Source organism: Salmo salar, chromosome ssa07 (assembly GCF_905237065.1).
Source record: "Salmo salar chromosome ssa07, Ssal_v3.1, whole genome shotgun sequence".
NCBI lineage: Eukaryota > Metazoa > Chordata > Actinopteri > Salmoniformes > Salmonidae > Salmo > Salmo salar.
Genome location: NC_059448.1, coordinates 52,420,671 through 52,445,095, shown reverse-complemented (window position 1 = coordinate 52,445,095; position 24,425 = coordinate 52,420,671). Strand labels below are relative to the sequence as shown.

At 43.5% G+C, this 24,425-nt stretch overlaps 1 protein-coding gene across 5 annotated transcripts in view; it reads left to right on the top strand.

Annotated features, from left to right (window-relative positions):
- Nucleotides 1–17,855, top strand: part of LOC106597326 (protein piccolo) — a 74,318-nt gene extending 56,463 nt beyond the window's left edge. For 3 of the 5 annotated variants that reach the window (XM_045722240.1, XM_045722238.1, XM_045722236.1), the window contains 10 exons: nt 1,070–1,096; nt 1,754–1,847; nt 1,998–2,069; nt 2,248–2,548; nt 3,317–3,529; nt 8,611–8,749; nt 8,848–8,909; nt 10,788–10,922; nt 11,135–11,280; nt 13,950–17,855. In XM_045722240.1, coding sequence (XP_045578196.1) covers nt 1,070–1,096; nt 1,754–1,847; nt 1,998–2,069; nt 2,248–2,548; nt 3,317–3,529; nt 8,611–8,749; nt 8,848–8,909; nt 10,788–10,922; nt 11,135–11,280; nt 13,950–14,093 — 1,333 coding nt within the window. In that variant the 3' untranslated portion in view covers nt 14,094–17,855. The remainder of the gene's footprint in view (nt 1–1,069; nt 1,097–1,753; nt 1,848–1,997; nt 2,070–2,247; nt 2,549–3,316; nt 3,530–8,610; nt 8,750–8,847; nt 8,910–10,787; nt 10,923–11,134; nt 11,281–13,949) is intronic. The other 2 variants (XM_045722237.1, XM_045722239.1) reach the window with 2 other exon arrangements.
- The last annotated feature ends 6,570 nt before the right edge of the window (nt 17,856–24,425 follow it).

Sequence of the window (24,425 nt, the reverse complement as noted above, 5' to 3'; positions counted from 1 at the left end):
GAAGCATTATCGATAGCAGTGTTGAATGGTTGTGTGGTAAAGTGTTACTGTAATTGTGTTAAGTGTATATAAAACACTGGAAAGGTGATTAGTTTAGTTTCAGGGTGTTTCACGTGTGTAAAAGGCCTTGTGAATTTCAGGTCATGTAGACAAACGCATTCATACGGAAGAAATGCATAGAACCAAAATGACCATTAAAACCATGGCTAGACCACTTCAAAAGGAAGCCATTTTGGAAAGCTCAAAACGAACTCCCATTCATCTTAAAATCGATTAACGATTGATTTTAGCTGGCCATGGCATGTTTTGTGTTCTATGCACCCACACCTGATGTCAGATCAATTCCATGATGCCACTATGATAAGCCTGTTACAAGCCTGTCACATGACATGAAATGTAAATACCATTCTCGGGAACGGTTTCTATGTAGACATTTGATACCTAGTTTTTATGAAGTGAGTCATTAACACCTAACCAGCGTCAAACGACACACATGTAATACCCTAAACATGATGTAAATGATGTTATATTTTGCCATGTAGTTCTGCTGAGTTTTCCCCTTTGCTCTTGTTGCTAGGCAGAATAGAGCAGGGAAATCGATAAGACTCATAATAGCTCGTAATACGATCCACACTGTAGCCGTCTGGATCTCAGTGCTCAATGTGATTATGTCATGTTGTAATCAGCTCTCCCACTTACCCTACCCTTATCTATGGAGTCCTTAGAGACCACTGGACTTTTATAGTGTTACACACATGCATATACAAGCACACACACGCTGGGGGAAAATGCACACTCACAATACACACATTCCTCTCTCACTGCCCCAACACATATCCTGTGCCCCATGTCCACTTCCCTGTTACTGACCTCCCCAAATACACACACACACACACACACTACCCCCCCCCCCCACCACACACCTGAACCCTCACTGCTCACTTAACCCCCCCCCCCCACCAAAACTACATCCACACACACCCCACACACACTCCTACACCCTCCCCCTGACACTGACCCTTGTTTTTGTATGCTGTTCTTATATTTAATGCATGCTGGACCCATTCAGTCAGGTCATGGTTGTCCAGAATGCCAGGTATGTGATTTGCCCACTCTGACTTTTGACTTTGATGGTTGCTGTTAGGTTGTAGTAAGGTTGGACCTGGATTGTGATGACGATTGAGTTGAAGGCTCAGGGCCCAATGCATGTGGAGCTGGTGACGAGCGTATAACCCCAGCAAGTCACTGTGTACTCACTCTAACACCTTTCCACTCCCATGCATTGTACACTTCTGCCCTATGCCCTCATATTGTTCCCTACCTCCTTAGATTGTGTTCTAATATGCATACTACAGTAGACTCTACCTCTAATCGCTACGATATGACCTAACATATGATTCCCCACTTTCCCATAACTCATTTCCCTACATGTCTGTCAGACATATAAAATACCCTAAATTGTTTTTCTAACATTGTGTTTTACTTTGTACCACACCCTGACGTTGTTCTTGATATTGTGGTTTCCATTGTATCCAGTGTTGTTCCCTATAGTCTTCCATTTTAATTGTGCCCTAAATTGTTCCGTACCCCCTTACATTGTGCCCTACATCTTAACATAGCTCGCTACTTCCTTTCATTGTGCCCTGCACCCTAACATTGTGCTATTGTGCTCTGAATTTCTGTGTTTTGTGTGTGTGTGTGTGTGTGTGTATATACCTTGCTAATGGCCTGCTCTGTCTGTGTGTGATTCCAGTGCTGAGAATAAGAGGAGATCAAAACAAGCTGGCCAGAGTCTGAACCCAGAGTGGAACCAGACTGTTATCTATAAGAACATCCACCTGGAACAGGTACTGGTACAGTACCACTAACTGCTTTTGGAATAACCACAATGTCCTGTGTGTTTCACGTGTGTTGGTTACTGTGAAAACTGCATTTGTGAGTTTCGAGGAATAATAATGTGTGCGTGTGTGTGTGTGTGTGTGCGCGGTGTGTTTCAGCTGAGGAAGAAGCTGCTGGAGGTGAGCGTGTGGGACTACGACAAGTGCTCCTCCAACGACTTTCTGGGAGAGGTGAGAGAGAGAGACATGCATTTTGTCCATAGCACTTCTGTGAGGGTGACATACATTACCGTGATGCTGCTGTAAGTTACCTATAAGTAGCAGCCATCCACTATGTGAGGTTGATGTTAAAGGGGATGTGTGTGGGTGTTCTTGATGTTAAAGGGGATGTGTGTGGGTGTTCTTCTAGGTGTTGATGGACCTGTCCAACACAGCTAACATGGATAACGTCCCACGCTGGCTCCCTCTGAAGGAACAGAGTGAGGGAGAGCACCACCGGCGCTCTCTTTCAGCCCAGGGGCGCCAGCACTCCCCCAAGCCCCCCTCGCAGCACGCCTCCCCCAAAACCCCCGCCCACGGGAACCAGGACTCGCCCAAGCCCCCCTCGCAGCACGCCTCCCCCAAAACCCCCGCCCACGGGAACCAGGACTCGCCCAAGTCGTCGGTCATCAAGAGCCGGAGCCACGGGATCTTCCCTGATCCAGCCAAGGGTAGGAGAGGTTCTGTCTTTCCCTTCCCTCTGACCTCTTAGTCATAATGAACAGCCTACCCTACTCCTTTCTCTCTATCTGTACCTGTTCTGGTTCTCTCTCCCTTTCTCCCTTTCTCCCTTGTTCTCTCTCTCTCTCTCGTTCTCTCTCTCTCTCTCTCGTTCTCTCTCTTCTCTCTCTCTCTCGTTCTCTCTCTCTCTCTCTCTCTCTCTCGTTTTCTCTATCTGTCTTTGTCTCTCACTTCTCTCTCTTGTTTTCTCTAGCTGTCTTTGTCTCTCTCTCTGTCTGCCTATCTATCTCTCTGCCTGTCTCTCTCTTTCTCTCTGTCTCTTTTTCTATCCCTCCTCTGTCACTTCTCCCTCACTATTCAGACTCACCCATTACAGCTTTGGATTCATGCTCTTTGCTTTGCCATGTTTTTATTTTCTGCTGTTGCCATGACTCCCCTCAGCTCAGACTTTTCCTACTCTCAGCTTCCTCCATTCCCGTCCTTACACAACATGGCCATGGAAGGCTTGAAAACAACCCCCACCTCCTCAGTCTTAACCCTAAACTTAATTGGAAAACCCCAAATTTAAGTGGAAAACTTATGTGGCCCAAACAATTGGAAAATACCCACTTCCAAAGGGTCATTTAAACAGGGCGCTACAGAATGTGGCATGTAGCTTAGTAGCTATCTAGCCCTGATGTAAAAACAGAAGAGCACAACAACAGATGGTAGCTTTAATGGTAATAATAGATGGTAATTGGTGAATTTGGTTGTTCTAGACACGCAGGTGCCCACTATTGAGAAATCTCACAGTAGCCCCGGCACATCGAAGCCTTCCCCGTCCGAGGGCCACAGCCAACATACGCCACGTGCGGCTCCACGTGCGGCGCCTCGCAAAAGTGCAAGGCAACACCAGCAGGATGGCGACGGCGGTGTCGCTGTAGCAACGGGTGAAGCTCCGGCTTCGCAGCAACAGCACCGCCTCCAACCAAGTAAAAGACGCAAATAAAGCCTCCGCAGCATGGCCGCCTTGCGCTCATCTGTTCCCCTTCTGTCCACTTTCAGCTGTTTTCTTTGTTTTCTCTTTTTTCCCCCTTTCCTTCTATTTTTTTCCCCTCCTTTTTTTTCTTTTTCCTACTTCTGGTGCCTTCCGTACTCCCCCCCTCTCACTGCTTCTCTTCTGTATGTTCCCACGGTGTGTAGATCCAGCATCACACTTACCGTATTCTAGCACTTCTTGTTTTAGAGTTTACACTTAAGTTTACTCCTAAGTTTACCCTGTTTCAACAAACCTCCAGAGCCACTAAGATTGCTGTTAAAAACATTTTATACTTCATTGATTAAAAGTTTGATAAAAAGGAAATATACAATTACTACAATTAAACTAACGTTTCTAAAAACAGACACTAAACCCTCTGTTAAATTATGTCATAAATTGGAACTAAACGTTTAAATAACAAATGATAAGGTTGCAGTCTTAATCATCCTCCCTTAAACCAAGTTTGTTTCAAACATTCTTTTAAATGTTCTTGTATTAATTCATTTCGTAAGACAGTTAACACAATGTCACAGAATGACAACGATGATCTTAAACAAGACTGACTCCAAACTAAGAAGTAGGGCTTTTGAAAAGTCACTTTGGGACCAATTGTCAATCAGTGTCCGAACACAGCACCACTGCCAGAGCTCTCACATGACTAATCAAGTCAATGACTACCATGGTACACACAGTAGACTCAGTAGATTAGTAGACACAGTATATTTTATTCAGTTTGGACTAGTCATGGTGTCATGGTCGAAGAGAGGGAAGGCTAGGAATTACACTTATATATCACTTGAATCGTTTCAGCTACCTGATCCAAGCATTTACAACGATGAACTCAGAAGAAAGTCTCCCAACCTAACCCTCTCCCTCCGTTTAAATTTCATTCATCCCTTTTTTTCCCTGTGTTTTGGACTTATTTTGGTTTCTGTTTTATACCAAAATGGCCGGCTTTCTGAAGCTACTCTACTCGGAGATGGCTGTGCATGCAGTCCACTGCCCCTCTCCCACCCACCCTTTTTTTTTTTTTTTGGACCACAATGCACATCAGTAGACGCTGCACGCCCCACGCTCCACGGCCCACGGCCCACCCCTATGTGATGTGGAGGGCCGGGGCGACTGTGCACCGCGCACTGTGGCTGCATGTGACTGACAGTAAAGCTGGTTTCAATGGTGATGATATTCCTGCTTTCTGAGTCTCCATCTTGCCCGCCCCCTGCCCCCGGCCTTGACCTCTGCCCTCTACCCCCTTGGCGTGACCCTGTCCCGCGCCTGCGCCCCTTACCCCCTCCAGTCTCCTACCCCCCAGCCCAAAGAGGCCGCCTCTCCCTGAGGCACCACAGACACACCATAGTGGGCGTGCTCACCATTCAGAAAGCCCAATCCGATTCGCTCCCCGCCCCGCCGGGCCCGGCAGCATCGGCCAATGGGAGCCAAGCAGACGGCAGACACCTGACCTTCAGGAAAGCCATGTCTGAAGAGAGGCCACAGAGGGAAGGAGGTGAGAGTCGCACGTCTCTGTCGTGTGACTGACTGCAAAGATTGTTGCAGCCGGAGAGAGACAGGCTGGGATACTACTAACGCACACCTGCAGAAAGAGAGCGATCTGACACAATACAACAGACAGAAAGAAAGAGATCTGACAAGGTACAACAGACAGAAAGAGATCTGACACAATACAACAGACAGAAAGAGATCTGACAAGGTACAACAGACAGAAAGAGATCTGACACAATACAACAGACAGAAAGAGATCTGACACAATACAACAGACAGAAAGAGATCTGACACAATACAACAGACAGAAAGAGATCTGACACAATACAACAGACAGAAAGAGATCTGACAAGGTACAACAGACAGAAAGAGATCGGACACAATACAACAGACAGAAAGAGATCTGACAAGGTACAACAGACAGAAAGAGATCGGACAAGGTACAACAGACAGAAAGAGATCTGACACGGTACAACAGACAGAAAGAGATCTGACACAATACAACAGACAGAAAGAGATCGGACAAGGTACAACAGACAGAAAGAGATCGGACAAGGTACAACAGACAGAAAGAGATCTGACAAGGTACAACAGACAGAAAGAGATCTGACACAATACAACAGACAGAAAGAGATCGGACACAATACAACAGACAGAAAGAGATCGGACAAGGTACAACAGACACAAAGAGATCGGACACAATACAACAGACAGAAAGAGATCGGACACAATACAACAGACAGAAAGAGATCGGACAAGGTACAACAGACAGAAAGAGATCTGACACAATACAACAGACAGAAAGAGATCGGACACAATACAACAGACAGAAAGAGATCGGACACAATACAACAGACAGAAAGAGATCGGACAAGGTACAACAGACAGAAAGAGATCTGACACAATACAACAGACAGAAAGAGATCTGACACAATACAACAGACAGAAAGAGATCTGACACAATACAACAGACAGAAAGAGATCTGACACAATACAACAGACAGAAAGAGATCTGACAAGGTACAACAGACAGAAAACGATCTGACACAATACAACAGACAGAAAGAGATCGGACACAATACAACAGACAGAAAGAGATCTGACACAATACAACAGACAGAAAGAGATCTGACACAATACAACAGACAGAAAGAGATCTGACACAATACAACAGACAGAAAGAGATCTGACAAGGTACAACAGACAGAAAACGATCTGACACAATACAACAGACAGAAAGAGATCGGACACAATACAACAGACAGAAAGAGATCTGACACAATACAACAGACAGAAAGAGATCTGACACAATACAACAGACAGAAAGAGATCTGACACAATACAACAGACAGAAAGAGATCTGACAAGGTACAACAGACAGAAAGAGATCTGACAAGGTACAACAGACAGAAAGAGATCTGACACAATACAACAGACAGAAAGAGATCTGACACAATACAACAGACAGAAAGAGATCGGACACAATACAACAGACAGAAAGAGATCTGACAAGGTACAACAGACAGAAAGAGATCTGACAAGGTACAACAGACAGAAAGAGATCTGACACAATACAACAGACAGAAAGAGATCTGACAAGGTACAACAGACAGAAAGAGATCGGACACAATACAACAGACAGAAAGAGATCTGACAAGGTACAACAGACAGAAAGAGATCTGACACAATACAACAGACAGAAAGAGATCTGACAAGGTACAACAGACAGAAAGAGATCTGACAAGGTACAACAGACAGAAAGAGATCTGACAAGGTACAACAGACAGAAAGAGATCTGACACAATACAACAGACAGAAAGAGATCTGACAAGGTACAACAGACAGAAAGGGATATTAGGAGAGATTGTGACCAGAGAGAGAGAAAGAAAGAGAGAAAGAGCTAACGCACAGCCAGCCACACAGCCAGCCAAACAGCCAGAGATTCATGCAGCGAGACACAGTTTGCTAATACCAGGAAATAGACTATCAATCCAGGGCTCCGGCATTGTTCCCTAACAATAAATCAGGCTTTGACAGCAATTACCATAAAACCATTAAGCAATAAGGCCCGAGGGGGTGTGGTATGTGGCCAATATACCACGGCTAAGGGCTGTTCATAAGCACGACGCAATGCGGAATGCTAGGACACAACCCTTAGCCGCGGTATATTGGCCATATGTCACAAACCCCCAAGGTGCCTTATTGCTATCATAAACTGGTTACCAACGTCATTAAATCAGTACATATAAATGTTTTGTCATACCCATGGTGTACAGTCTGATATAACACGGCTTTCAGCCAATCAGCATTCAGGGCAGTTTATAATACTTTATAAAGTACCTGTACACTTTTTTACTCCGTTTTTCCCTTGGGTCATTAAATGGTATTAGCAAACATTTATTTTTTCTTGTCGTGTCGAGAGGCCTGAGAGAGAAGAGCGTCAGCATAGATCCAGTTCATGTCACGTGACTCACACATCCCACGCCACGCCATTCACAACCAACCAGTCATACTCTATATCTATCTCACCACTGCACTTATGTAACAGAGGTGGTTTTGTGTATAACATTGCCAGACCCAAAGTGCCTAGACTTTAGCTCGTCTGGCTAACACAGTCTTGTGGAACAAAGAAGACCCAGGTCAAACCCAGTCAGTTACACACTTACTTACTGTAGAAGTTGCTGTGAATATAAACAGTGCATTTATTATACGTAACTTTTGCAAAGCAAACACATAAATAGGCATTTAAACAATTCAAGTTTTGAAACTACGATCAGTTACTAAGATGTAATTGTGATGATTGCATAACAAATGTAAAATTGCTTATAAGAAACTTTATGTCAATGTGTTTTAGAGTAAGATGATTAGTTAGCCCCACAAAGCAGAGACACACACGTAGTCCAACATTTAGATTACTAACGTGTAATAGGGTCTGTGGGTCTTTTGTTTGGTCTGTTGTGAACATATTTATGTTGCTTAATGTTTGATACTGTTTCTCTGGATCGTTATGTGTCTATGTCCTTGTGTTCTCTCTGTGTGTCCAATGATGAAGCCGTTTGAAAATGTTGTTTATGTGTGAGGGATGATTCTGTATGTATGTTACTACATCTGCCCATACATGTATGCTTCATGTCTGTCTTCTATAATATTGTGGTGCTATTCAATTTGGTGTGTATTGGATGAGAGGTGTTGGCTTCCCTTATTCTGTAGATCACACACACACACACACACACACACACACACACACACACACACACACACACACACACACACACACACACACACACACACACACCATGTTATGTCACATAAAGTGGAAGAGCTATACATCACACTCAGTGCTAAATAATATATAATATGGTAACAGTAGGCATGGGTAGTGTAATACTATATAAAAAATGGAACCAAAGGAGACAGTTACCCAGGCCTTTATTGAGAGCTATAGTGCACCCACATAAGGCAGTACATTCTCAACCAGGCCTATATAGGGCTTCCTCTCTCTTTCATGACTTGTGTGGTCCAATCTCCATACAGCACGGCCCGGCAGGTCCGGCGACGCCCAGGTAACAGCCGCCTCATTGGACAGCGGTCTGAGTGGCAGTGCTTACAGCCTATTGGAGGATGAGGGTGGGACTAATGCCGTGGACAGTGCCATCTTCCAGGTCCCTCGGTTGTGAGTTTGGTTATTGTATATACTGTATTTTACATCCTAATGTTTTGTGCACTCAGTGTATATATTTCTGTATTTTGATATGATCTTGTTCCGGACAGTGGGAAGATTCCAAATGGCACCGACGTGATGATGTCACCAATGTCCAATATGGACTCTGAGGGTAAGTCACAGTGGTGCGTGTGTGTGTGTGTGTGTGTGTGTATACCACCTGGAGGTGGAAGTGTAATTCTATGGTGTGCATGCATGTGTGTGTATAGGTGTGAGTATGTCCTTGTGAGCTTCAGTGTGTACAATATGTGTCAACACCTCCCTCAGATATAACTATGGTTAGCTGGTCTGCTCTCTAGGGCAGGTTTAGTTGAACCCCAGTGTGAGTGTTATGATTGGTGTGAAGTCATAAGTCATCAAGAAGTGACAGCACCAGTCACATTCATCTGACCTTATGAGCATACTTCATACAGTACTGACACGTGTCATGGAAGGAACACTCTAGTGATCAGAGGAGGAAGGGGAGGACCATCATCTTTATTGAATTTCATTAAAATAGTGAAACATTAAAAAAGTTATCCTTTTAGATAAAACTATACTAAATATATTCACGACAGCAAATCATTTATTAAAACACTGTTTTGCAATGAAGGTCGACAGTAGACGCAACAGCACTCTGTAGGATAGCAATATGGTGTAGCCGGAGCACAGCTAATTTCCGTCCCCTTCTGGGTACATTGACTTCAATACAAAACCTAGGAGGCTATTGGTTCTCAGCACCTTCCATAGACTTACACAGTAATTATGACAACTTCCAGAGGACGTCCTCCAACGTATCAGAGCTCTTGCAGTATGAACTGACATGTCATCCACCCAATCAAAGGATCAGATAATGAATCTAGTACTGAAAGCATAAGCTACAGCTAGCTAGCACTGCAGTGCATAACATGTGGTGAGTAGTTGACTCAAAGAGGAAGACAATAGTTGAACAGTTTTGAACAAATTCATTTCTTTAAAAATGAAGGAGAGAGCGATATATTTAGTTGTATTTTTTTCACTTTCACTTAGCTAGCGAATGCAGCTAGCTAGTTTAGCCTACTCAAACAAACCGGCTCAAACAGAGAGGGATGCAATGTTAGCTAGCTGGATATGGCTATCCAACACTGGAACTTTTCCAAGTCAAGGTAAGCTTTTGGTTTGATTAATTTATTGCCACAGGGGCCCGCTGGTGTAACTGCTAAACTGCTTGCTGCTGACTGTACACTGCACTGCATGATTATAGCGGGTTTACTAACACATTAGTTCTAGTGGCTATGTTGACTATGACGTTAATATGGTGACAACGATGTAGGCTGTGTGTAGCAGTTAGCAGTTATGATATGAAGGTTTGGCTTGGAAAGTTTGTTTTGCCTGGTCACAGGCAGCTAATGCAGTGAAATCCACAAGTGAAGGGAAAAGGTGAGAGGAGGAGAGCATGTAGATGTGATAAGGGATTACACAACGATCAAAGGGATCAAAGTGAACTGTGTTTGTATGTGATCACGGGTGTATTCATTCCGCCGATTCTGTTGAAAAAAAAAGTTTCTTAAATGGAAGCAAACGGAACGAAACGGGGGATCAACATACCTGAATTTGTCCAATGAAAACTCTCATATTCAATTGTTGGACTAATGATTACACCCTAGCTCAGCTAGAGGCAGGCAAGAGTGAATGTGTCAATGTCTGTCACTTTGATTACTCAAATTTCCCTCCACCTGTGCACCTACATTGTAAACTTGCATTCACAGACTAGGTTGTAGCAACCTCATGATGGGTACAGGGAAAATTGTAGTATCATGTAGTAGCTAAACCTATTGCTGTTACATTGAATTGGGTGAATGGAATATGACTGACAGTCATCCAATGTGCTGTAATAGAAATAAGGCCATGCTCGTAAAAAATGTTGTTGTCCTCCCTCATCTTAAAACGGCACCGACCTCCACGTGTGTGTGTGTGTGTGTGTGTGTGTGTGTGTGTGTGTGTGTGTGTGTGTGTGTGTGTGTGTGTGTAGGTAAGACCCAGGTAATGGGAGAGATCAAGATAGCTCTGAGGAAGGAGCTGAAGACAGAGGGAGACCAGCTGGTGTTGGAGATCCTCCAGTGCAGAAACATCACCTACAAGTTCAAGTCTCCAGACCACCTGCCAGGTACTGCTATATGCACATGTACATTACACACAAACATGTACACACACACACGTTTACACACTCATGTCGATGCACATTCGCTCGCACACAAACAAACACTCAAATGCTACAGATACATGTGAATTCAGGTACACACACACACATATAGAAGATAACTCTTTTGTGACAAATGTAGTGTGTGTTTATATGAGTGCAAGTGTGTGTGTCTACAGACCTCTATGTGAAGCTGTATGTGGTGAACATTGCGACCCAGAAGAGGATCATCAAGAAGAAGACCCGGGTATGTCGTCACGACCGCGAGCCCTCCTTCAACGAGACCTTCAGATTCTGCATGAACCCCACCGGCCACTCTCTGCAGGTCTGTCTGTCTGTCTGTCTGTCTGTCTGTCTGTCTGTCTGTCTGTCTGTCTGTCTGTCTGTCTGTCTGTCTGTCTGTCTGTCTGTCTGTCTGTCTGTCTGTCTGTCTGTCTGTCTGTCTGTCTGTCTGTCTGTCTGTCTGTCTGTCTGTCTGTCTGTCTGTCTGTCTGTCTGTCTGTCTGTCTGTATGTCTGTCTGTCTGAATGTCTATTTACCTCGTGCATCTCTTTTCTTGTCTTAGATACTGTTATATGACATTTAAAGTATAATACGTAAGATGCTCGTATGTGTGCTGTACTGCTGCCCCCTATATCACATGCTCTGTGTGTCACGCTGGATATGAACTCTTGTGACAGAAAGTTACATAAATCGAGTAGCTGGCCAGCTCGCTCACACGCAATGTTTGGTCCTGGTTACCAAGAATACTCTGGATCAAAGTGTCTGCTAGATGTCTGTTCTAAACAGGACTCTTCTCTCTCAAATCAAATCAAATTGTATTTATCACATGCGCAGAATACAACAGGTCTAGTAGACCTTACAGTGAAATGCTTACTTACAAGCCCTTAACCAACAATGCAGTTCTAAGAAAATACAAAGAAAAATACCTAAAATTAAAAAGTCAGAGATAAGAATAACAAATAATTAAAGAGCAGCAGTAAATAACAGTAGCGAGGCTATATAAAGGGGGTAGCGGTACAGAGTTAATGTGTGGTGGCACCGGTGTCTAGGTAATTGAGGTAAATTGTACATCTACAGTACTGTAGGTAGAGTTATTAAAGTGACTATGCATAGATAATAACAACGAGTAGCAGCAGCGTATGGGGGGGGCAATGCAAATAGTCGGGGTAGCCATTTGATTAGCTGTTCAGGAGTCTTATGGCTTGAGGGTAGAAGCTATTTAGAAGCTTCTTGGACCTAGACTTGGCGCTCCGGGTACTCTGTCCAGCTCTTCTTGGTGTCTAACTCTTTTCTGTCCAGCTCTTCCTGGTGTCTAACTCTTCTCTCTCCTCTGTCCAGCTCTTCCTGGTGTCTAACTCTTCTCTGTCCAGCTCTTCCTGGTGTCTAACTCTTCTCTCTCCTCTGTCCAGCTCTTCCTGGTGTCTAACGCTTCTCTCTCCTCTCTCCTGCTCTTCCTGGTGTCTAACTCTTCTCTGTCCAGCTCTTCCTGGTGTCTAACTCTTCTCTCTCCTCTGTCCAGCTCTTCCTGGTGTCTAACTCTTCTCTCTCCTCTCTCCTGCTCTTCCTGGTGTCTAACTCTTCTCTCTCCTCTGTCCAGCTCTTCCTGGTGTCTAACTCTTCTCTCTCCTCTCTCCTGCTCTTCCTGGTGTCTAACTCTTTTCTGTCCAGCTCTTCCTGGTGTCTAACACTTCTCTGTCCAGCTCTTCCTGGTGTCTAACTCTTCTCTCTCCTCTCTCCTGCTCTTCCTGGTGTCTAACTCTTTTCTGTCCAGCTCTTCCTGGTGTCTAACTCTTCTCTCTCCTCTGTCCAGCTCTTTCTGGTGTCTAACTCTTTTCTCTCCTCTGTCTAGCTCTTCCTGGTGTCTAACTCTTTTCTCTCCTCTGTCCAGCTCTTCTCTGTCCAGCTCTTCCTGGTGTCTAACTCTTCTCTCTCCTCTGTCCAGCTCTTCCTGGTGTCTAACTCTTCTCTCTCCTCTGTCCAGCTCTTCCTGGTGTCTAACTCTTCTCTCTCCTCTGTCCAGCTCTTCCTGGTGTCTAACTCTTCTCTCTCCTCTGTCCAGCTCTTCCTGGTGTCTAACTCTTCTCTCTCCTCTGGCCAGCTCTTCCTGGTGTCTAACTCTTCTCTCTCGTCTGTCCAGCTCTTCCTGGTGTCTAACTCTTCTCTCTCCTCTGTCCAGCTCTTCCTGGTGTCTAACTCTTCTCTCCTCTGTCCAGCTCTTCCTGGTGTCTAACTCTTTTCTGTCCAGCTCTTCCTGGTGTCTAACTCTTCTCTGTCCAGCTCTTCCTGGTGTCTAACGCTTCTCTCTCCTCTCTCCTGCTCTTCCTGGTGTCTAACTCTTCTCTGTCCAGCTCTTCCTGGTGTCTAACTCTTCTCTCTCCTCTGTCCAGCTCTTCCTGGTGTCTAACTCTTCTCTCTCCTCTCGCCAGCTCTTCCTGGTGTCTAACTCTTCTCTCTCCTCTGTCCAGCTCTTCCTGGTGTCTAACTCTTCTCTCTCCTCTGTCCAGCTCTTCCTGGTGTCTAACTCTTCTCTCTCCTCTGTCCAGCTCTTCCTGGTGTCTAACTCTTCTTCTCTGTCCAGCTCTTCCTGGTGTCTAACTCTTCTCTCTCCTCTGGCCAGCCCTTCCTGGTGTCTAACTCTTTTCTGGCCAGCCCTTCCTGGTGTCTAACTCTTCTCTCTCCTCTGTCCAGCTCTTCCTGGTGTCTAACTCTTCTCTCTCCTCTGTCCAGCTCTTCCTGGTATCTAACTCTTCTCTCTCCTGTCCAGCTCTTCCTGGTGTCTAACTCTTCTCTCTCCTCTGGCCAGCCCTTCCTGGTGTCTAACTCTTTTCTGTCCAGCTCTTCCTGGTGTCTAACTCTTCTCTCTCCTCTGTCCAGCTCTTCCTGGTATCTAACTCTTCTCTCTCCTCTGGCCAGCCCTTCCTGGTGTCTAACTCTTCTCTCTCCTCTGTCCAGTTCTTCCTGTTGTCTAACTCTTCTCTCGCCTCTGTCCAGCTCTTCCTGGTGTCCAATGGGGGGAAGTTCATTAAGAAGACCCTGATCGGAGAGGCCTACATCTGGCTGGATAAGGTGGACGTGCGGAAGCGAGTGGTCAGCTGGCACAAACTGCTGGCTAGCTCTGCTCAGATCCACTCCTAAAGAACCTACAATTAACCTTGTCTATTCTATAGGCTCTTAACTCACAGAGAGAAAGACGAGGATGGCTAGGGCGCTCGAGTTTACTGTCTCCATCACTGATCCACTATTTATGGACGTACTGGACATACTCACAGGTCCACCACTGGGGTGGGGGCGAGGACCGTTAGAGTGCGGGAGTTAGACATCTCTTACGTATCCTGTGGATCTTGAGTTTTGGTGTCAAGGGTCAGGGGTCAGAGTTTGAATTGCTTGAGCTGTGACTGGGGATTGGGGAGAGAACCTTTGTTTGACATGCATTTGGCGATAAGGGTCGTGGGGTGGAAGTAGGTATGTGTTTACAGGAAATTACCTTGTGTTTACAGGAAGTAGTGTAGCCAGGGGAGGGAGGAGGACATTGAGGCAACAAAGCAAGAACAGAATCAACCAGGTATTACATACACGCTCACACACACAGTCACAAACACATTCAAACACACCACAAAGAAAGATGATCGTAAGAGACTGACACATAAATACAGGGGATGGACACGTTTAAATTCTCTCATTGCTTTATTTGACTGAAGATGTTTTTATTTATGAATGAAATTATAACTACCTGTGGATTCCCCTCATGGCATTCTATATTGTTAGAAGAATTTAATTCATTTATGAAGCATTTTGGGAATTAAATGTTGAAGATTTATTCTATGGAGATTGCACCTCTTATTTTTGTATTATAATTATGATTATTAGAGTTTTATTGATTATTCTCCTCAATTGTTTAAGTACTGAATGATGAATGAAGAATTTTGAATCCAGGGACGCACAGTATATTTTGTGACATACTCTCACTTTAATTCTAATTGTCCATTTGAAATGACTCCCTCATCTGGCCCTTGACAAGCATGTTTTTACATTTTGGGACAACAATATTTCCCTTTCTCTTCTTTCTCTAGATGTAAATTTAGATGCTGATATATCAGATATATTATATAAACATTGTTCTAAGTATAATTGGTGTGGTTTAAACAGACTGGGTAGTCTTGTGCACAGGGTCATGTTTATTAGGCACCAAATGGAAGAAAACAGACTGAAACAAGGAGGGGACTACCTGCTGTTGTCCAGGAAGAAATGCTCATTTTAGTTTTCAGTTGCAAAATGTTAAGGTTGGGTGACCTAATGAACGTGACAGTGAAAAGTTGCATTGTTGCCTATGAGGTTGACTTTGTATATAGTTGAGTACACTGTCGTTGTGAGAGATAAATAGATATATTCTTATCACAGACAATCCGTTGTGGATGATTGTGGCTTAATGTATTATTTTTGGAATGTGAAATATTGGGCACAGGTTTTAGCTGTGATTCAAGCCTGTTTTTTCTCATAGTAAGATACACAGTGAACTGCTATGCATAAGACTAGCGTAGTTCTGACTTCTCCTTACATTCACACATTTGAAATATCTCTTCACATGCACACTGTCATGTTTTACTTAGCACTTTGTCAAGTTATGGAATGTATAGATGAATATACAGTATGTCCCCACTCGTAGAGAAATATATATATATATATATATATAAGTATATCAAATGAATATATTAAATAAATTATATAGTCATATATTATAGTAATATAATATAGTTGACCATATAGTATAGTAAAGTGTGTCCCATGGTTCATATATCAGGGTCCCCTCCAAACAGTTGTCTATCTATACATTGGATGGGTGGGTGGGGTGGGGGAGTTAGTGGATGCGGTATGCTTTGGACTGTTTCTGTTGGTATGTCTATCTCCATCACATGTCTAGGTACAAACTATCCTATTGGGGTTCTCTGTTTGTCTATGGGGAGAGGTTGGTAGCTGGGGCTATTGTTTGTAGGTGAGTTCAATCAAAGTTGCTTTGATTAAGAAATGCTACAATGATTACATTTTGGTATTTTTTTCATAGTCCTGGTGACACATTATTTTGCTATGGGCTGGTGTGCATCTCTAAGCTATGGACCTGTGAGGTTTGAAGGTGTGTAACATGGCTTTCAGTTGAAAGGACACACTCAGAGTGATGTCCTGCCTAGGGTCAAGGTGTGTGAGGGCTGGTTGGTTTGATAGTGACCTTTTGACCTTTGATCTTTGCCAAACATTGACCAAACACCACAGGTTTTATCCAGCTGATTCTATGCAACATAGACTTCGTGTTGTGTCTGACTTATATGAGTCAATCTAGATTCTACAGTCTGAGTTAGCAATGCATTTTAAGGGACAATGGGTTATTCTGTTTGTGTATTGTTCACATGTATATTTTTTTTTACTGCTTTCAAGTTTGGGAATGAATAAGAACATATAACTTTTAAGATTTGATTTGTATAAGTATGCTTTCTCATACTGTTAAATGCAACTTTATTTATTGCACATAAGCTGTTGTTTTCATATGTTTTTTACATCATCACATGTTAGATGTACAGTACATAGCTAATTGGAAAGGTATTTTGTTTTCAGCAAAATTATCCAGTGCTTGTATTTCAACCCAGAATCTCAGTCTTCAGCCCAATGTCCCAGCAGACTCTCTCACACACACACACACACACACACACACACACACACACACACACAGTAGTGACTCATTTACATTTACATTTTAGTCATTTAGCAGACGCTCTTATCCAGAGCGACTTACAGTAGTGAATGCATACATTTCATACGTTTTTTTTTTTTCCTGTGCTGGCCCCCCGTGGGAATCGAACCCACAACCCTGGCGTTGCAAACACCATGCTCTACCAACTGAGCTACACATAGACTAGAATCTAAGGATACACTTTCTTAACACCAGAGACACATTCCCACCAGATTCCAGCTTTTCACTGAGTTTTTACGCACCCCCACTTTTAAATAGTTTGTATTTTTCCAGTATATATGTAATTTGAAAAATGACCAAAAAAAGTTGAACAATGTAATGACTTGATGTTCTATCTAAAATGGTTACCCACCTGAGATGGATCCTTTTTGATACAAGCGTGGGTGAGTAGTTTCTCCATACCACACCATGCATGGCCAAGTCCTCCTGAAAGTGACCTCCCTTTCCTATGTGTGTGGTCTAGCTAAGATATACACACACACACACACACACACACACACACACACACGGAAATGCCATCTCTTTGTTTCCTACCTTGTAAATACATATATTTTTTTTCTACAAGAGGAAACCGAAATATTTCCTTGATATCTGACATTAACGCATATGATCACGGGATGAAAACACAAGCAGTATGTTACTCTCTTGACATGGCAGAATACCTACAGGAGTTAGATGGAGTAAAGACCTTATAAACCTTGTCCTTACACCGGACACAACAGAGTTTTACCAGAGTATACAAACACAGACAAACCTTATCTTATCAACTCAAGTAGTTGCAGGAGAATTTAAATGTGCTCACAACAATGGATGTTGCATGTTTAGTTGGTGGTTCGTTCATACTATTTTTGTGTCCAGAAATTCTATTTAAAAAGAAAGATAGACAGAGAGATCAAACGTTACGAGGGGAACGAAATTCTGAAGAATAATTCTCAGATTATTTAAAGATGTATGCTGACTGTACAAAGATTATGCTTGTAAAATCCGTCTGGTTTTCCACTTCTATGTAAACAGAAAAATCTAATGTCATGGTTTTGTGATTGTACACAGGAGGTATTGATAAATTATGCAAATTGTGCTGTAAAAACAACGGCTGTTGCCCCAAGTCTAAATATTAAATATCTGTACAAATAAAACAAGGTGGGTGTTTCTTTGTATATTGATTTCCTGACAATGTTTTTGTATGTGATATGTGATGATAGCTATGCATACATCTACCAAGGCATTCCAACATAATATCATCTAAAGTGTGTAGCATATTATACAGCCATCTCAGTTTATTTAATCATTATTGTTCTGTCAAATCCAAAAAGTATATTCCTCTTATACTCGTCTTGTTGTCCTGCTGATTATCATACAAGCAACGAATACTGAAGTACTGAAAATTAATATGGGAAAGTTGATCACCTTGTTAACCCTTTAAAGCCCAATGTTACATATATGTAACAGTGTCTTTAAACACCTGGTAAAGTGTCTGAACCCGATCAGTACATAAAAGGAAGCCACGATCGTCAAGAAGAGATCCTATTATACACTTGACACTTACACGTTCAGAGATTGGCGCTGAAAATGGTGGACTTCAACAATGGTAAAAAAGTGAATTATGTTTCTCCGAATTGTGTTGTAAATTGTCAAAAAGGTGAGTTTCTGAAATTCAATACATTTCTAGGAAAAATATTTATTCTTGGTGTAGTATAGTCACTTAAAAGTTTGTTCCGTATATGTAACATTGGGCAATAAGTGATGCAAACAACACAATTGCATTGATTCTTTTGTATTTCAAAATGTTTAGTATTCATTTTTTTCCAGAAATATGTTGTCTGTTAATTTGTATGGCAGCAATTTGAACTAGTTGGATGTCCTATCAGGCAAGAAGAGAACACGAGGAGTATGCAAATGAGATTCTCCCAATTCATTTTCTCAACTCCTCCGTCCTCTGTACTCTCCTCACTTCCTTCACTAGTGTGCCATCATGCACATGACATGGACAGGGGTGGAATCCCAAATGAAATGTGTATAGTAGTAGTAAAAAGGGATTTAGCTAGTTGTACTAGACATGTCATAGATAAAAGGATAAGTAGCATATCGTTTTTTAATATGTGCAAGCTTTTCTCTTCTGAGTAAACAACAGCTGTTTCAAAGGGGGGTGTGGTGGATCTCAGAAACTCTTCCGCAATGTACTCAGGTAGGATACTCTTGTGCTTCCTCTGCGAGACGAGGCTTTCGAGGAGGCGAGGACACTCCTCCGTTCGCCTACTAACTAATTGAAATGTATATAGTTCTGTCCTTGAGCTGTTCTTGTCTATTAATGCTCTGTATTATGCCATGTTTCATGTTTTGTGGGGACCCCTGGAAGAGTAGTTATTGCTTTTGCAACAGCTAATGGGGATCCTAATAAAATACAAAAAAAAAAGAATAATTGACACTCCTCGACCACTCATCGGTTTCCCGGGTCATGGAGGAGAGAGGACGGAGGAGTCAAAGAGAGGACCATCTTTTTCCCTAATGAGAATATCCCCAAGAAAGTATTCAATTCTCAGTTGCAGAAACTATGGCTTTTCACTCCAACCAACTCTAAATGCACATTCAGAAGTTGCTCACTTGAGTTGGACCAAGGACTGTCAAGGCTTTCACAAGCAACCCTCCTCTCTGTTTGGTAAGTCCTCAAGATCAATCATTTTCCTTGTCAATAGCCTACTCAAATTAAACAATGGTCGGTTTCCCATGCTCAGACTTTGCATCAACCAATGGTTGTGTGCCACGTAATCGACTGTGCTGTCGGGCACCAGATTGTTATAACATATGATGTGGTTAGCTGATACGTAAAATACCTATTCAAGCGTTTTAAGATCTGGCAGGCGTCAGCAACGCCTGGGCAAAGGAACACGCCCAATGACTTCATAGAAAACCTCACATTAAAACTATATATGACTATATTGTTTAGAATAGTCATAGGAAAAGTTACGCTGGGTGTCTGCATGTGAGTCTAATTGACCTAATATGTGGTAGTGAAGGGAGGCATGGTCATGAAGTACCACAAGATGGCACTACAGGTCTACCCTGGTCACGACCAAACTACTTATGGGCCCGGGAACCTTCCATTTATGTTGAACAATTGAACACCAATACATATTGCATATTGTACTTTTTAATATGTGTTGAGTCATGCACAATGAGCATAGGGGACATAGGGGGGATTTGCTCTAAACAGCTGATCAGTGATACCTCCATTGTAACTACCTCTCCTCCTGCACTCATTGTTTAGAGTTGAAACACAAGTTTCGATAGAAGCTTAGACCCTCCTCTTTATTTATTTCTAGTTATTGAGATGTTTATTTATACCCTGTTTGTACATTTATTTTGGGATTTTTTTAATGTTTCAAATGGGTGTGAGTTGAGTCTATATGGGTGTGAGGTGAGCCTTTTTATTTAACCTTTATTTAACTAGGCAAGTCAGTTAAGATCAAATTCTTATTTACAATGACGGCCTACCGAAAGGCAAAAGGCCTCCTGCGGGGACGGGGGCTGGGATAATAAAAAATAAAAAAATAAAATATATATATATATATATATATATCTATATACACTGCTCAAAAAAATAAAGGGAACACTAAAATAACACATCCTAGATCTGAATGAATGAAATAATCTTATTAAATACTTTTTTCTTTACATAGTTGAATGTGCTGACAACAAAATCACACAAAAATAATCAATGGAAATCCAATTTATCAACCCATGGAGGTCTGGATTTGGAGTCACACTCAAAATTAAAGTGGAAAACCACACTACAGGCTGATCCAACTTTGATGTAATGTCCTTAAAACAAGTCAAAATGAGGCTTAGTAGTGTGTGTGGCCTCCACGTGCCTGTATGACCTCCCTACAACGCCTGGGCATGCTCCTGATGAGGTGGCGGATGGTCTCCTCAGGGATCTCCTCCCAGACCTGGACTAAAGCATCAGCCAACTCCTGGACAGTCTGTGGTGCAACGTGGCGTTGGTGGATGGAGCGAGACATGATGTCCCAGATGTGCTCAATTGGATTCAGGTCTGGGGAACGGGCGGGCCAGTCCATAGCATCAATGCCTTCTTCTTGCAGGAACTGCTGACACACTCCAGCCACATGAGGTCTAGCATTGTCTTGCATTAGGCGGAACCCAGGGCCAACCGCACCAGCATATAGTCTCACAAGGGGTCTGAGGATCTCATCTCGGTACCTAATGGCAGTCAGGCTACCTCTGGCGAGCACATGGAGGGCTGTGCGGCCCCCCAAAGAAATGCCATCCCACACCATGACTGACCCATCGCCAAACCAGTCATGCTGGAGGATGTTGCAGGCAGCAGAACGTTCTCCACGGCGTCTCCAGACTCTGTCACGTCTGTCACATGTGCTCAGTGTGAACCTGCTTCATCTGTGAAGAGCACAGGGCGCCAGTGACAAATTTGCCAATCTTGGTGTTCTCTGGCAAATGCCAAACGTCCTGCACGGTGTTGGGCTGTAAGCACAACCCCCACCTGTGGACGTCGGGCCCTCATACCACCCTCATGGAGTCTATTTCTGACCGTTTGAGCAGACACATGCACATTTGTGGCCTGCTGGAGGTCATTTTGCAGGGCTCTGGCAGTGCTCCTCCTGCTCCTCCTTGCAAGAAGGCGGAGGTAGCGGTCCTGCTGCTCGGTTGTTGCCCTCATACGGCCTCCTCCACGTCTCCTGTCTCCTGGTAGCGCCTCCATGCTCTGGACACTACGCTGACAGACACAGCAAACCTTCTTGCCACAGCTCGCATTGATGTGCCATCCTGGATGAGCTGCACTACCTGAGCCACTTGTGTGGGTTGTAGACTCCGTCTCATGCTACCACTAGAGTGAAAGCACCGCCAGCATTCAAAAGTGACCAAAACATCAGCCAGGAAGCATAGGAACTGAGAAGTGGTCTGTGGTTACCACCTGCAGATCCACTCCTTTATTGGGGGTGTCTTGCTAATTGCCTATAATTTCCACCTGTTGTCTATTCCATTTGCACAACAGCATGTGAAATGTATTGTCAATCAGTGTTGCTTCCTAAGTGGACAGTTTGATTTCGCAGAAGTGTGATTGACTTGGAGTTACATTGTGTTGTTTAAGTGTTCCCTTTATTTTTTTGAGCAGTATATATATATATATATATATATATATATATATATATATATATATGACAAAACACACATCACGACAAGAGAGACCGAGACAACAACATAGCAAGGCAGCAACACATGACAACACAGTATGGTAGCAACACAACATGGTACCAACACAAAACATGTTACAAACATTATTGGCCACAGACAACAGCTCAAAGGGCAAAAAGGTAGAGACAACAATACATCACGCAAAGCAGCCACAACTGTCAGTAAGTGTCTATGATTGAGTCTTTGAATGAAGAGATTGAGATTAAAGTGTCCAGTTTGAGTGTTTGTTGCAGCTCGTTCCAGTCGCTAGCTGCAGCGAACTGAAAAGAGGAGCGACCCAGGGATGTGTGTGCTTTGGGGACCTTTAACAGAATGTGACTGTCAGAACGGGTGTTGTATGTGGAAGATGAGAGCTGCAGTAGATATCTCAGATAGAGGGGAGTGAGGCCTAACAGGGTTTTATAAAAAAGCATCAACCAGTGGGTCTTGCGACGGGTATACAGAGATTACCAGTTTACAGAGGAGTATAGAGTGCAGTGACGTGTCTTATAAGCAGCATGTGTGGCAAATCTGATGGCCGAATGGTAAAGAACATCTAGCCACTCGAGAGCACCATTACCTGCCGATCTATAAATGATGTCTCCGTAATCTAGCATGGGTAGGATGGTCATCTGAATCAGGGTTAGTTTGGCAGCTGGGGTGAAAGAGGAGCGATTACGATAGAGGAAACCAAGTCTAGATTTATCTTTAGCCTGCAGCTTTGATATGTGCTGAGAGAAGGACTGTGTACCGTCTAGTCATACTCCCAAGTACTTGTATGAGGTGACTACCTCTAAACACTCAGAGGTAGTAATCACACCTGTGGGAAGAGGGGTATTCTTCTTACCAATTGCATACCAGATTGCATACCAGAGAAAATACTATAGACATCAAGAAAGCCAGTCAGTTGAAACTGGAGCAGCAGCACAGCCAGGTGGACTGGGGACAACAAGGAGTCATCATTCCAGGTAGTCCTGAGGCATGGTCCTAGGGCTCAGGTCCTCCGAGAGAGAGAGAGAGAAAGAAAGAAAGAAAGAAAGAAAGAAAGAAAGAAAGAAAGAAAGAAAGAAAGAAAGAAAGAAAGAAAGAAAGAGAGAATTAGAGAGAGCATACATAAATTCACACAGGACACCGGATAAGACAGGAGAAATGCTCCAGATATAACAGACTGACCCTAGCCCCCCGACACATAAACTGCTGCAGCATAAATACTGGAGGCTGAGACAGGAGGGGTCAGGAGACACTGTGGCCCCATCCGATGATACCCCCGGACAGGGCCAAACAGGCAGGATATAACCCCACCCACTTTGCCAAAGCACAGCCCCCACACCACTAGAGGGATATCTTCAACCACCAACTTACCATCCTGAGACAAGGCCGAGTATAGCCCACAAAGATCTCCGCACGGCGCAACCCAAGGGGGGGGCGCCAACCCAGACAGGAAGACCACGTCAGTGACTCAACCCACTCAAGTGACGCACCCCTCCTAGGGACGGCATGGAAGAGCACCAGTAAGCCAGTGACTCAGCCCCTGTAATAGGGTTAGAGGCAGAGAATCCCAGTGGAAAGAGGGGAACCGGCCAGGCAAAGACAGCAAGGGCGGTTCGTTGCTCCAGAGCCTTTCCATTCACCTTCACACTCCTGGGCCATTCTACACTCAATCATAGGACCTACTGAAGAGATGAGTCTTCAATAAAGACTTAAAGGTTGAGACTGAGTCTGCGTCTCTCACATGGGTAGGCAGACCATTCCATAAAAATGGAGCTCTATAGGAGAAACCCTGCCTCCAGCTGTTTGCTTAGAAATTCTAGGGACAATTAGGAGGCCTGCATCTTGTGACCGTAGCAAACGTCTAGGTATGTATGGCAGGACCAAATCGGAAAGATAGGTAGGAGCAAGCCCTTGTAATGCTTTGTAGGTTAGCAGTAAAACCTTGAAATCAGCCGTAGCCTTAACAGGAAGCCAGTGTAGAGAGGCTAGCACTGGAGTAATATGATCACATTTTTCGGTTTTAGTCAAGATTCTAGCAGCCGTGTTTAGCACTAACTGAAGTTTATTTAGTGCTTTATCCGGGTAGCCAGAAAGTAGAGCATTGCAGTAGTCTAACCTAGAAGTAGCAAAAGCATGGATACATTTTTCTCCATCATTTTTGGACAGAAAATGTCTGATTTTTGCAATGTTACGTAAATGGAAAAAAGCTGTCCTTGAAACAGTCTTGATATGTTCGTCAAAAGAGAGATCAGGGTCCAGAGTAACGCCGAGGTCCTTCACAGTTTTATTTGAGACAACTGTACAACCATCAAGATTAATTGTCAGATTCAACACAGAAGATATCTTTGTTTCTTGGGACCTAGAACAAGCATCTCTGTTTTGTCCGAGTTTAAAAGTACAACGTTTGCAGCCATCCACTTCTTTATGTCTGAAACACAGGCTTCCAGCAAGGGCAATTTTGGGGCGTCACCATGTTTCATTAAAATGTACAGCTGTGTGTCATCCGCATAGCAGTGAAAGTTAACATT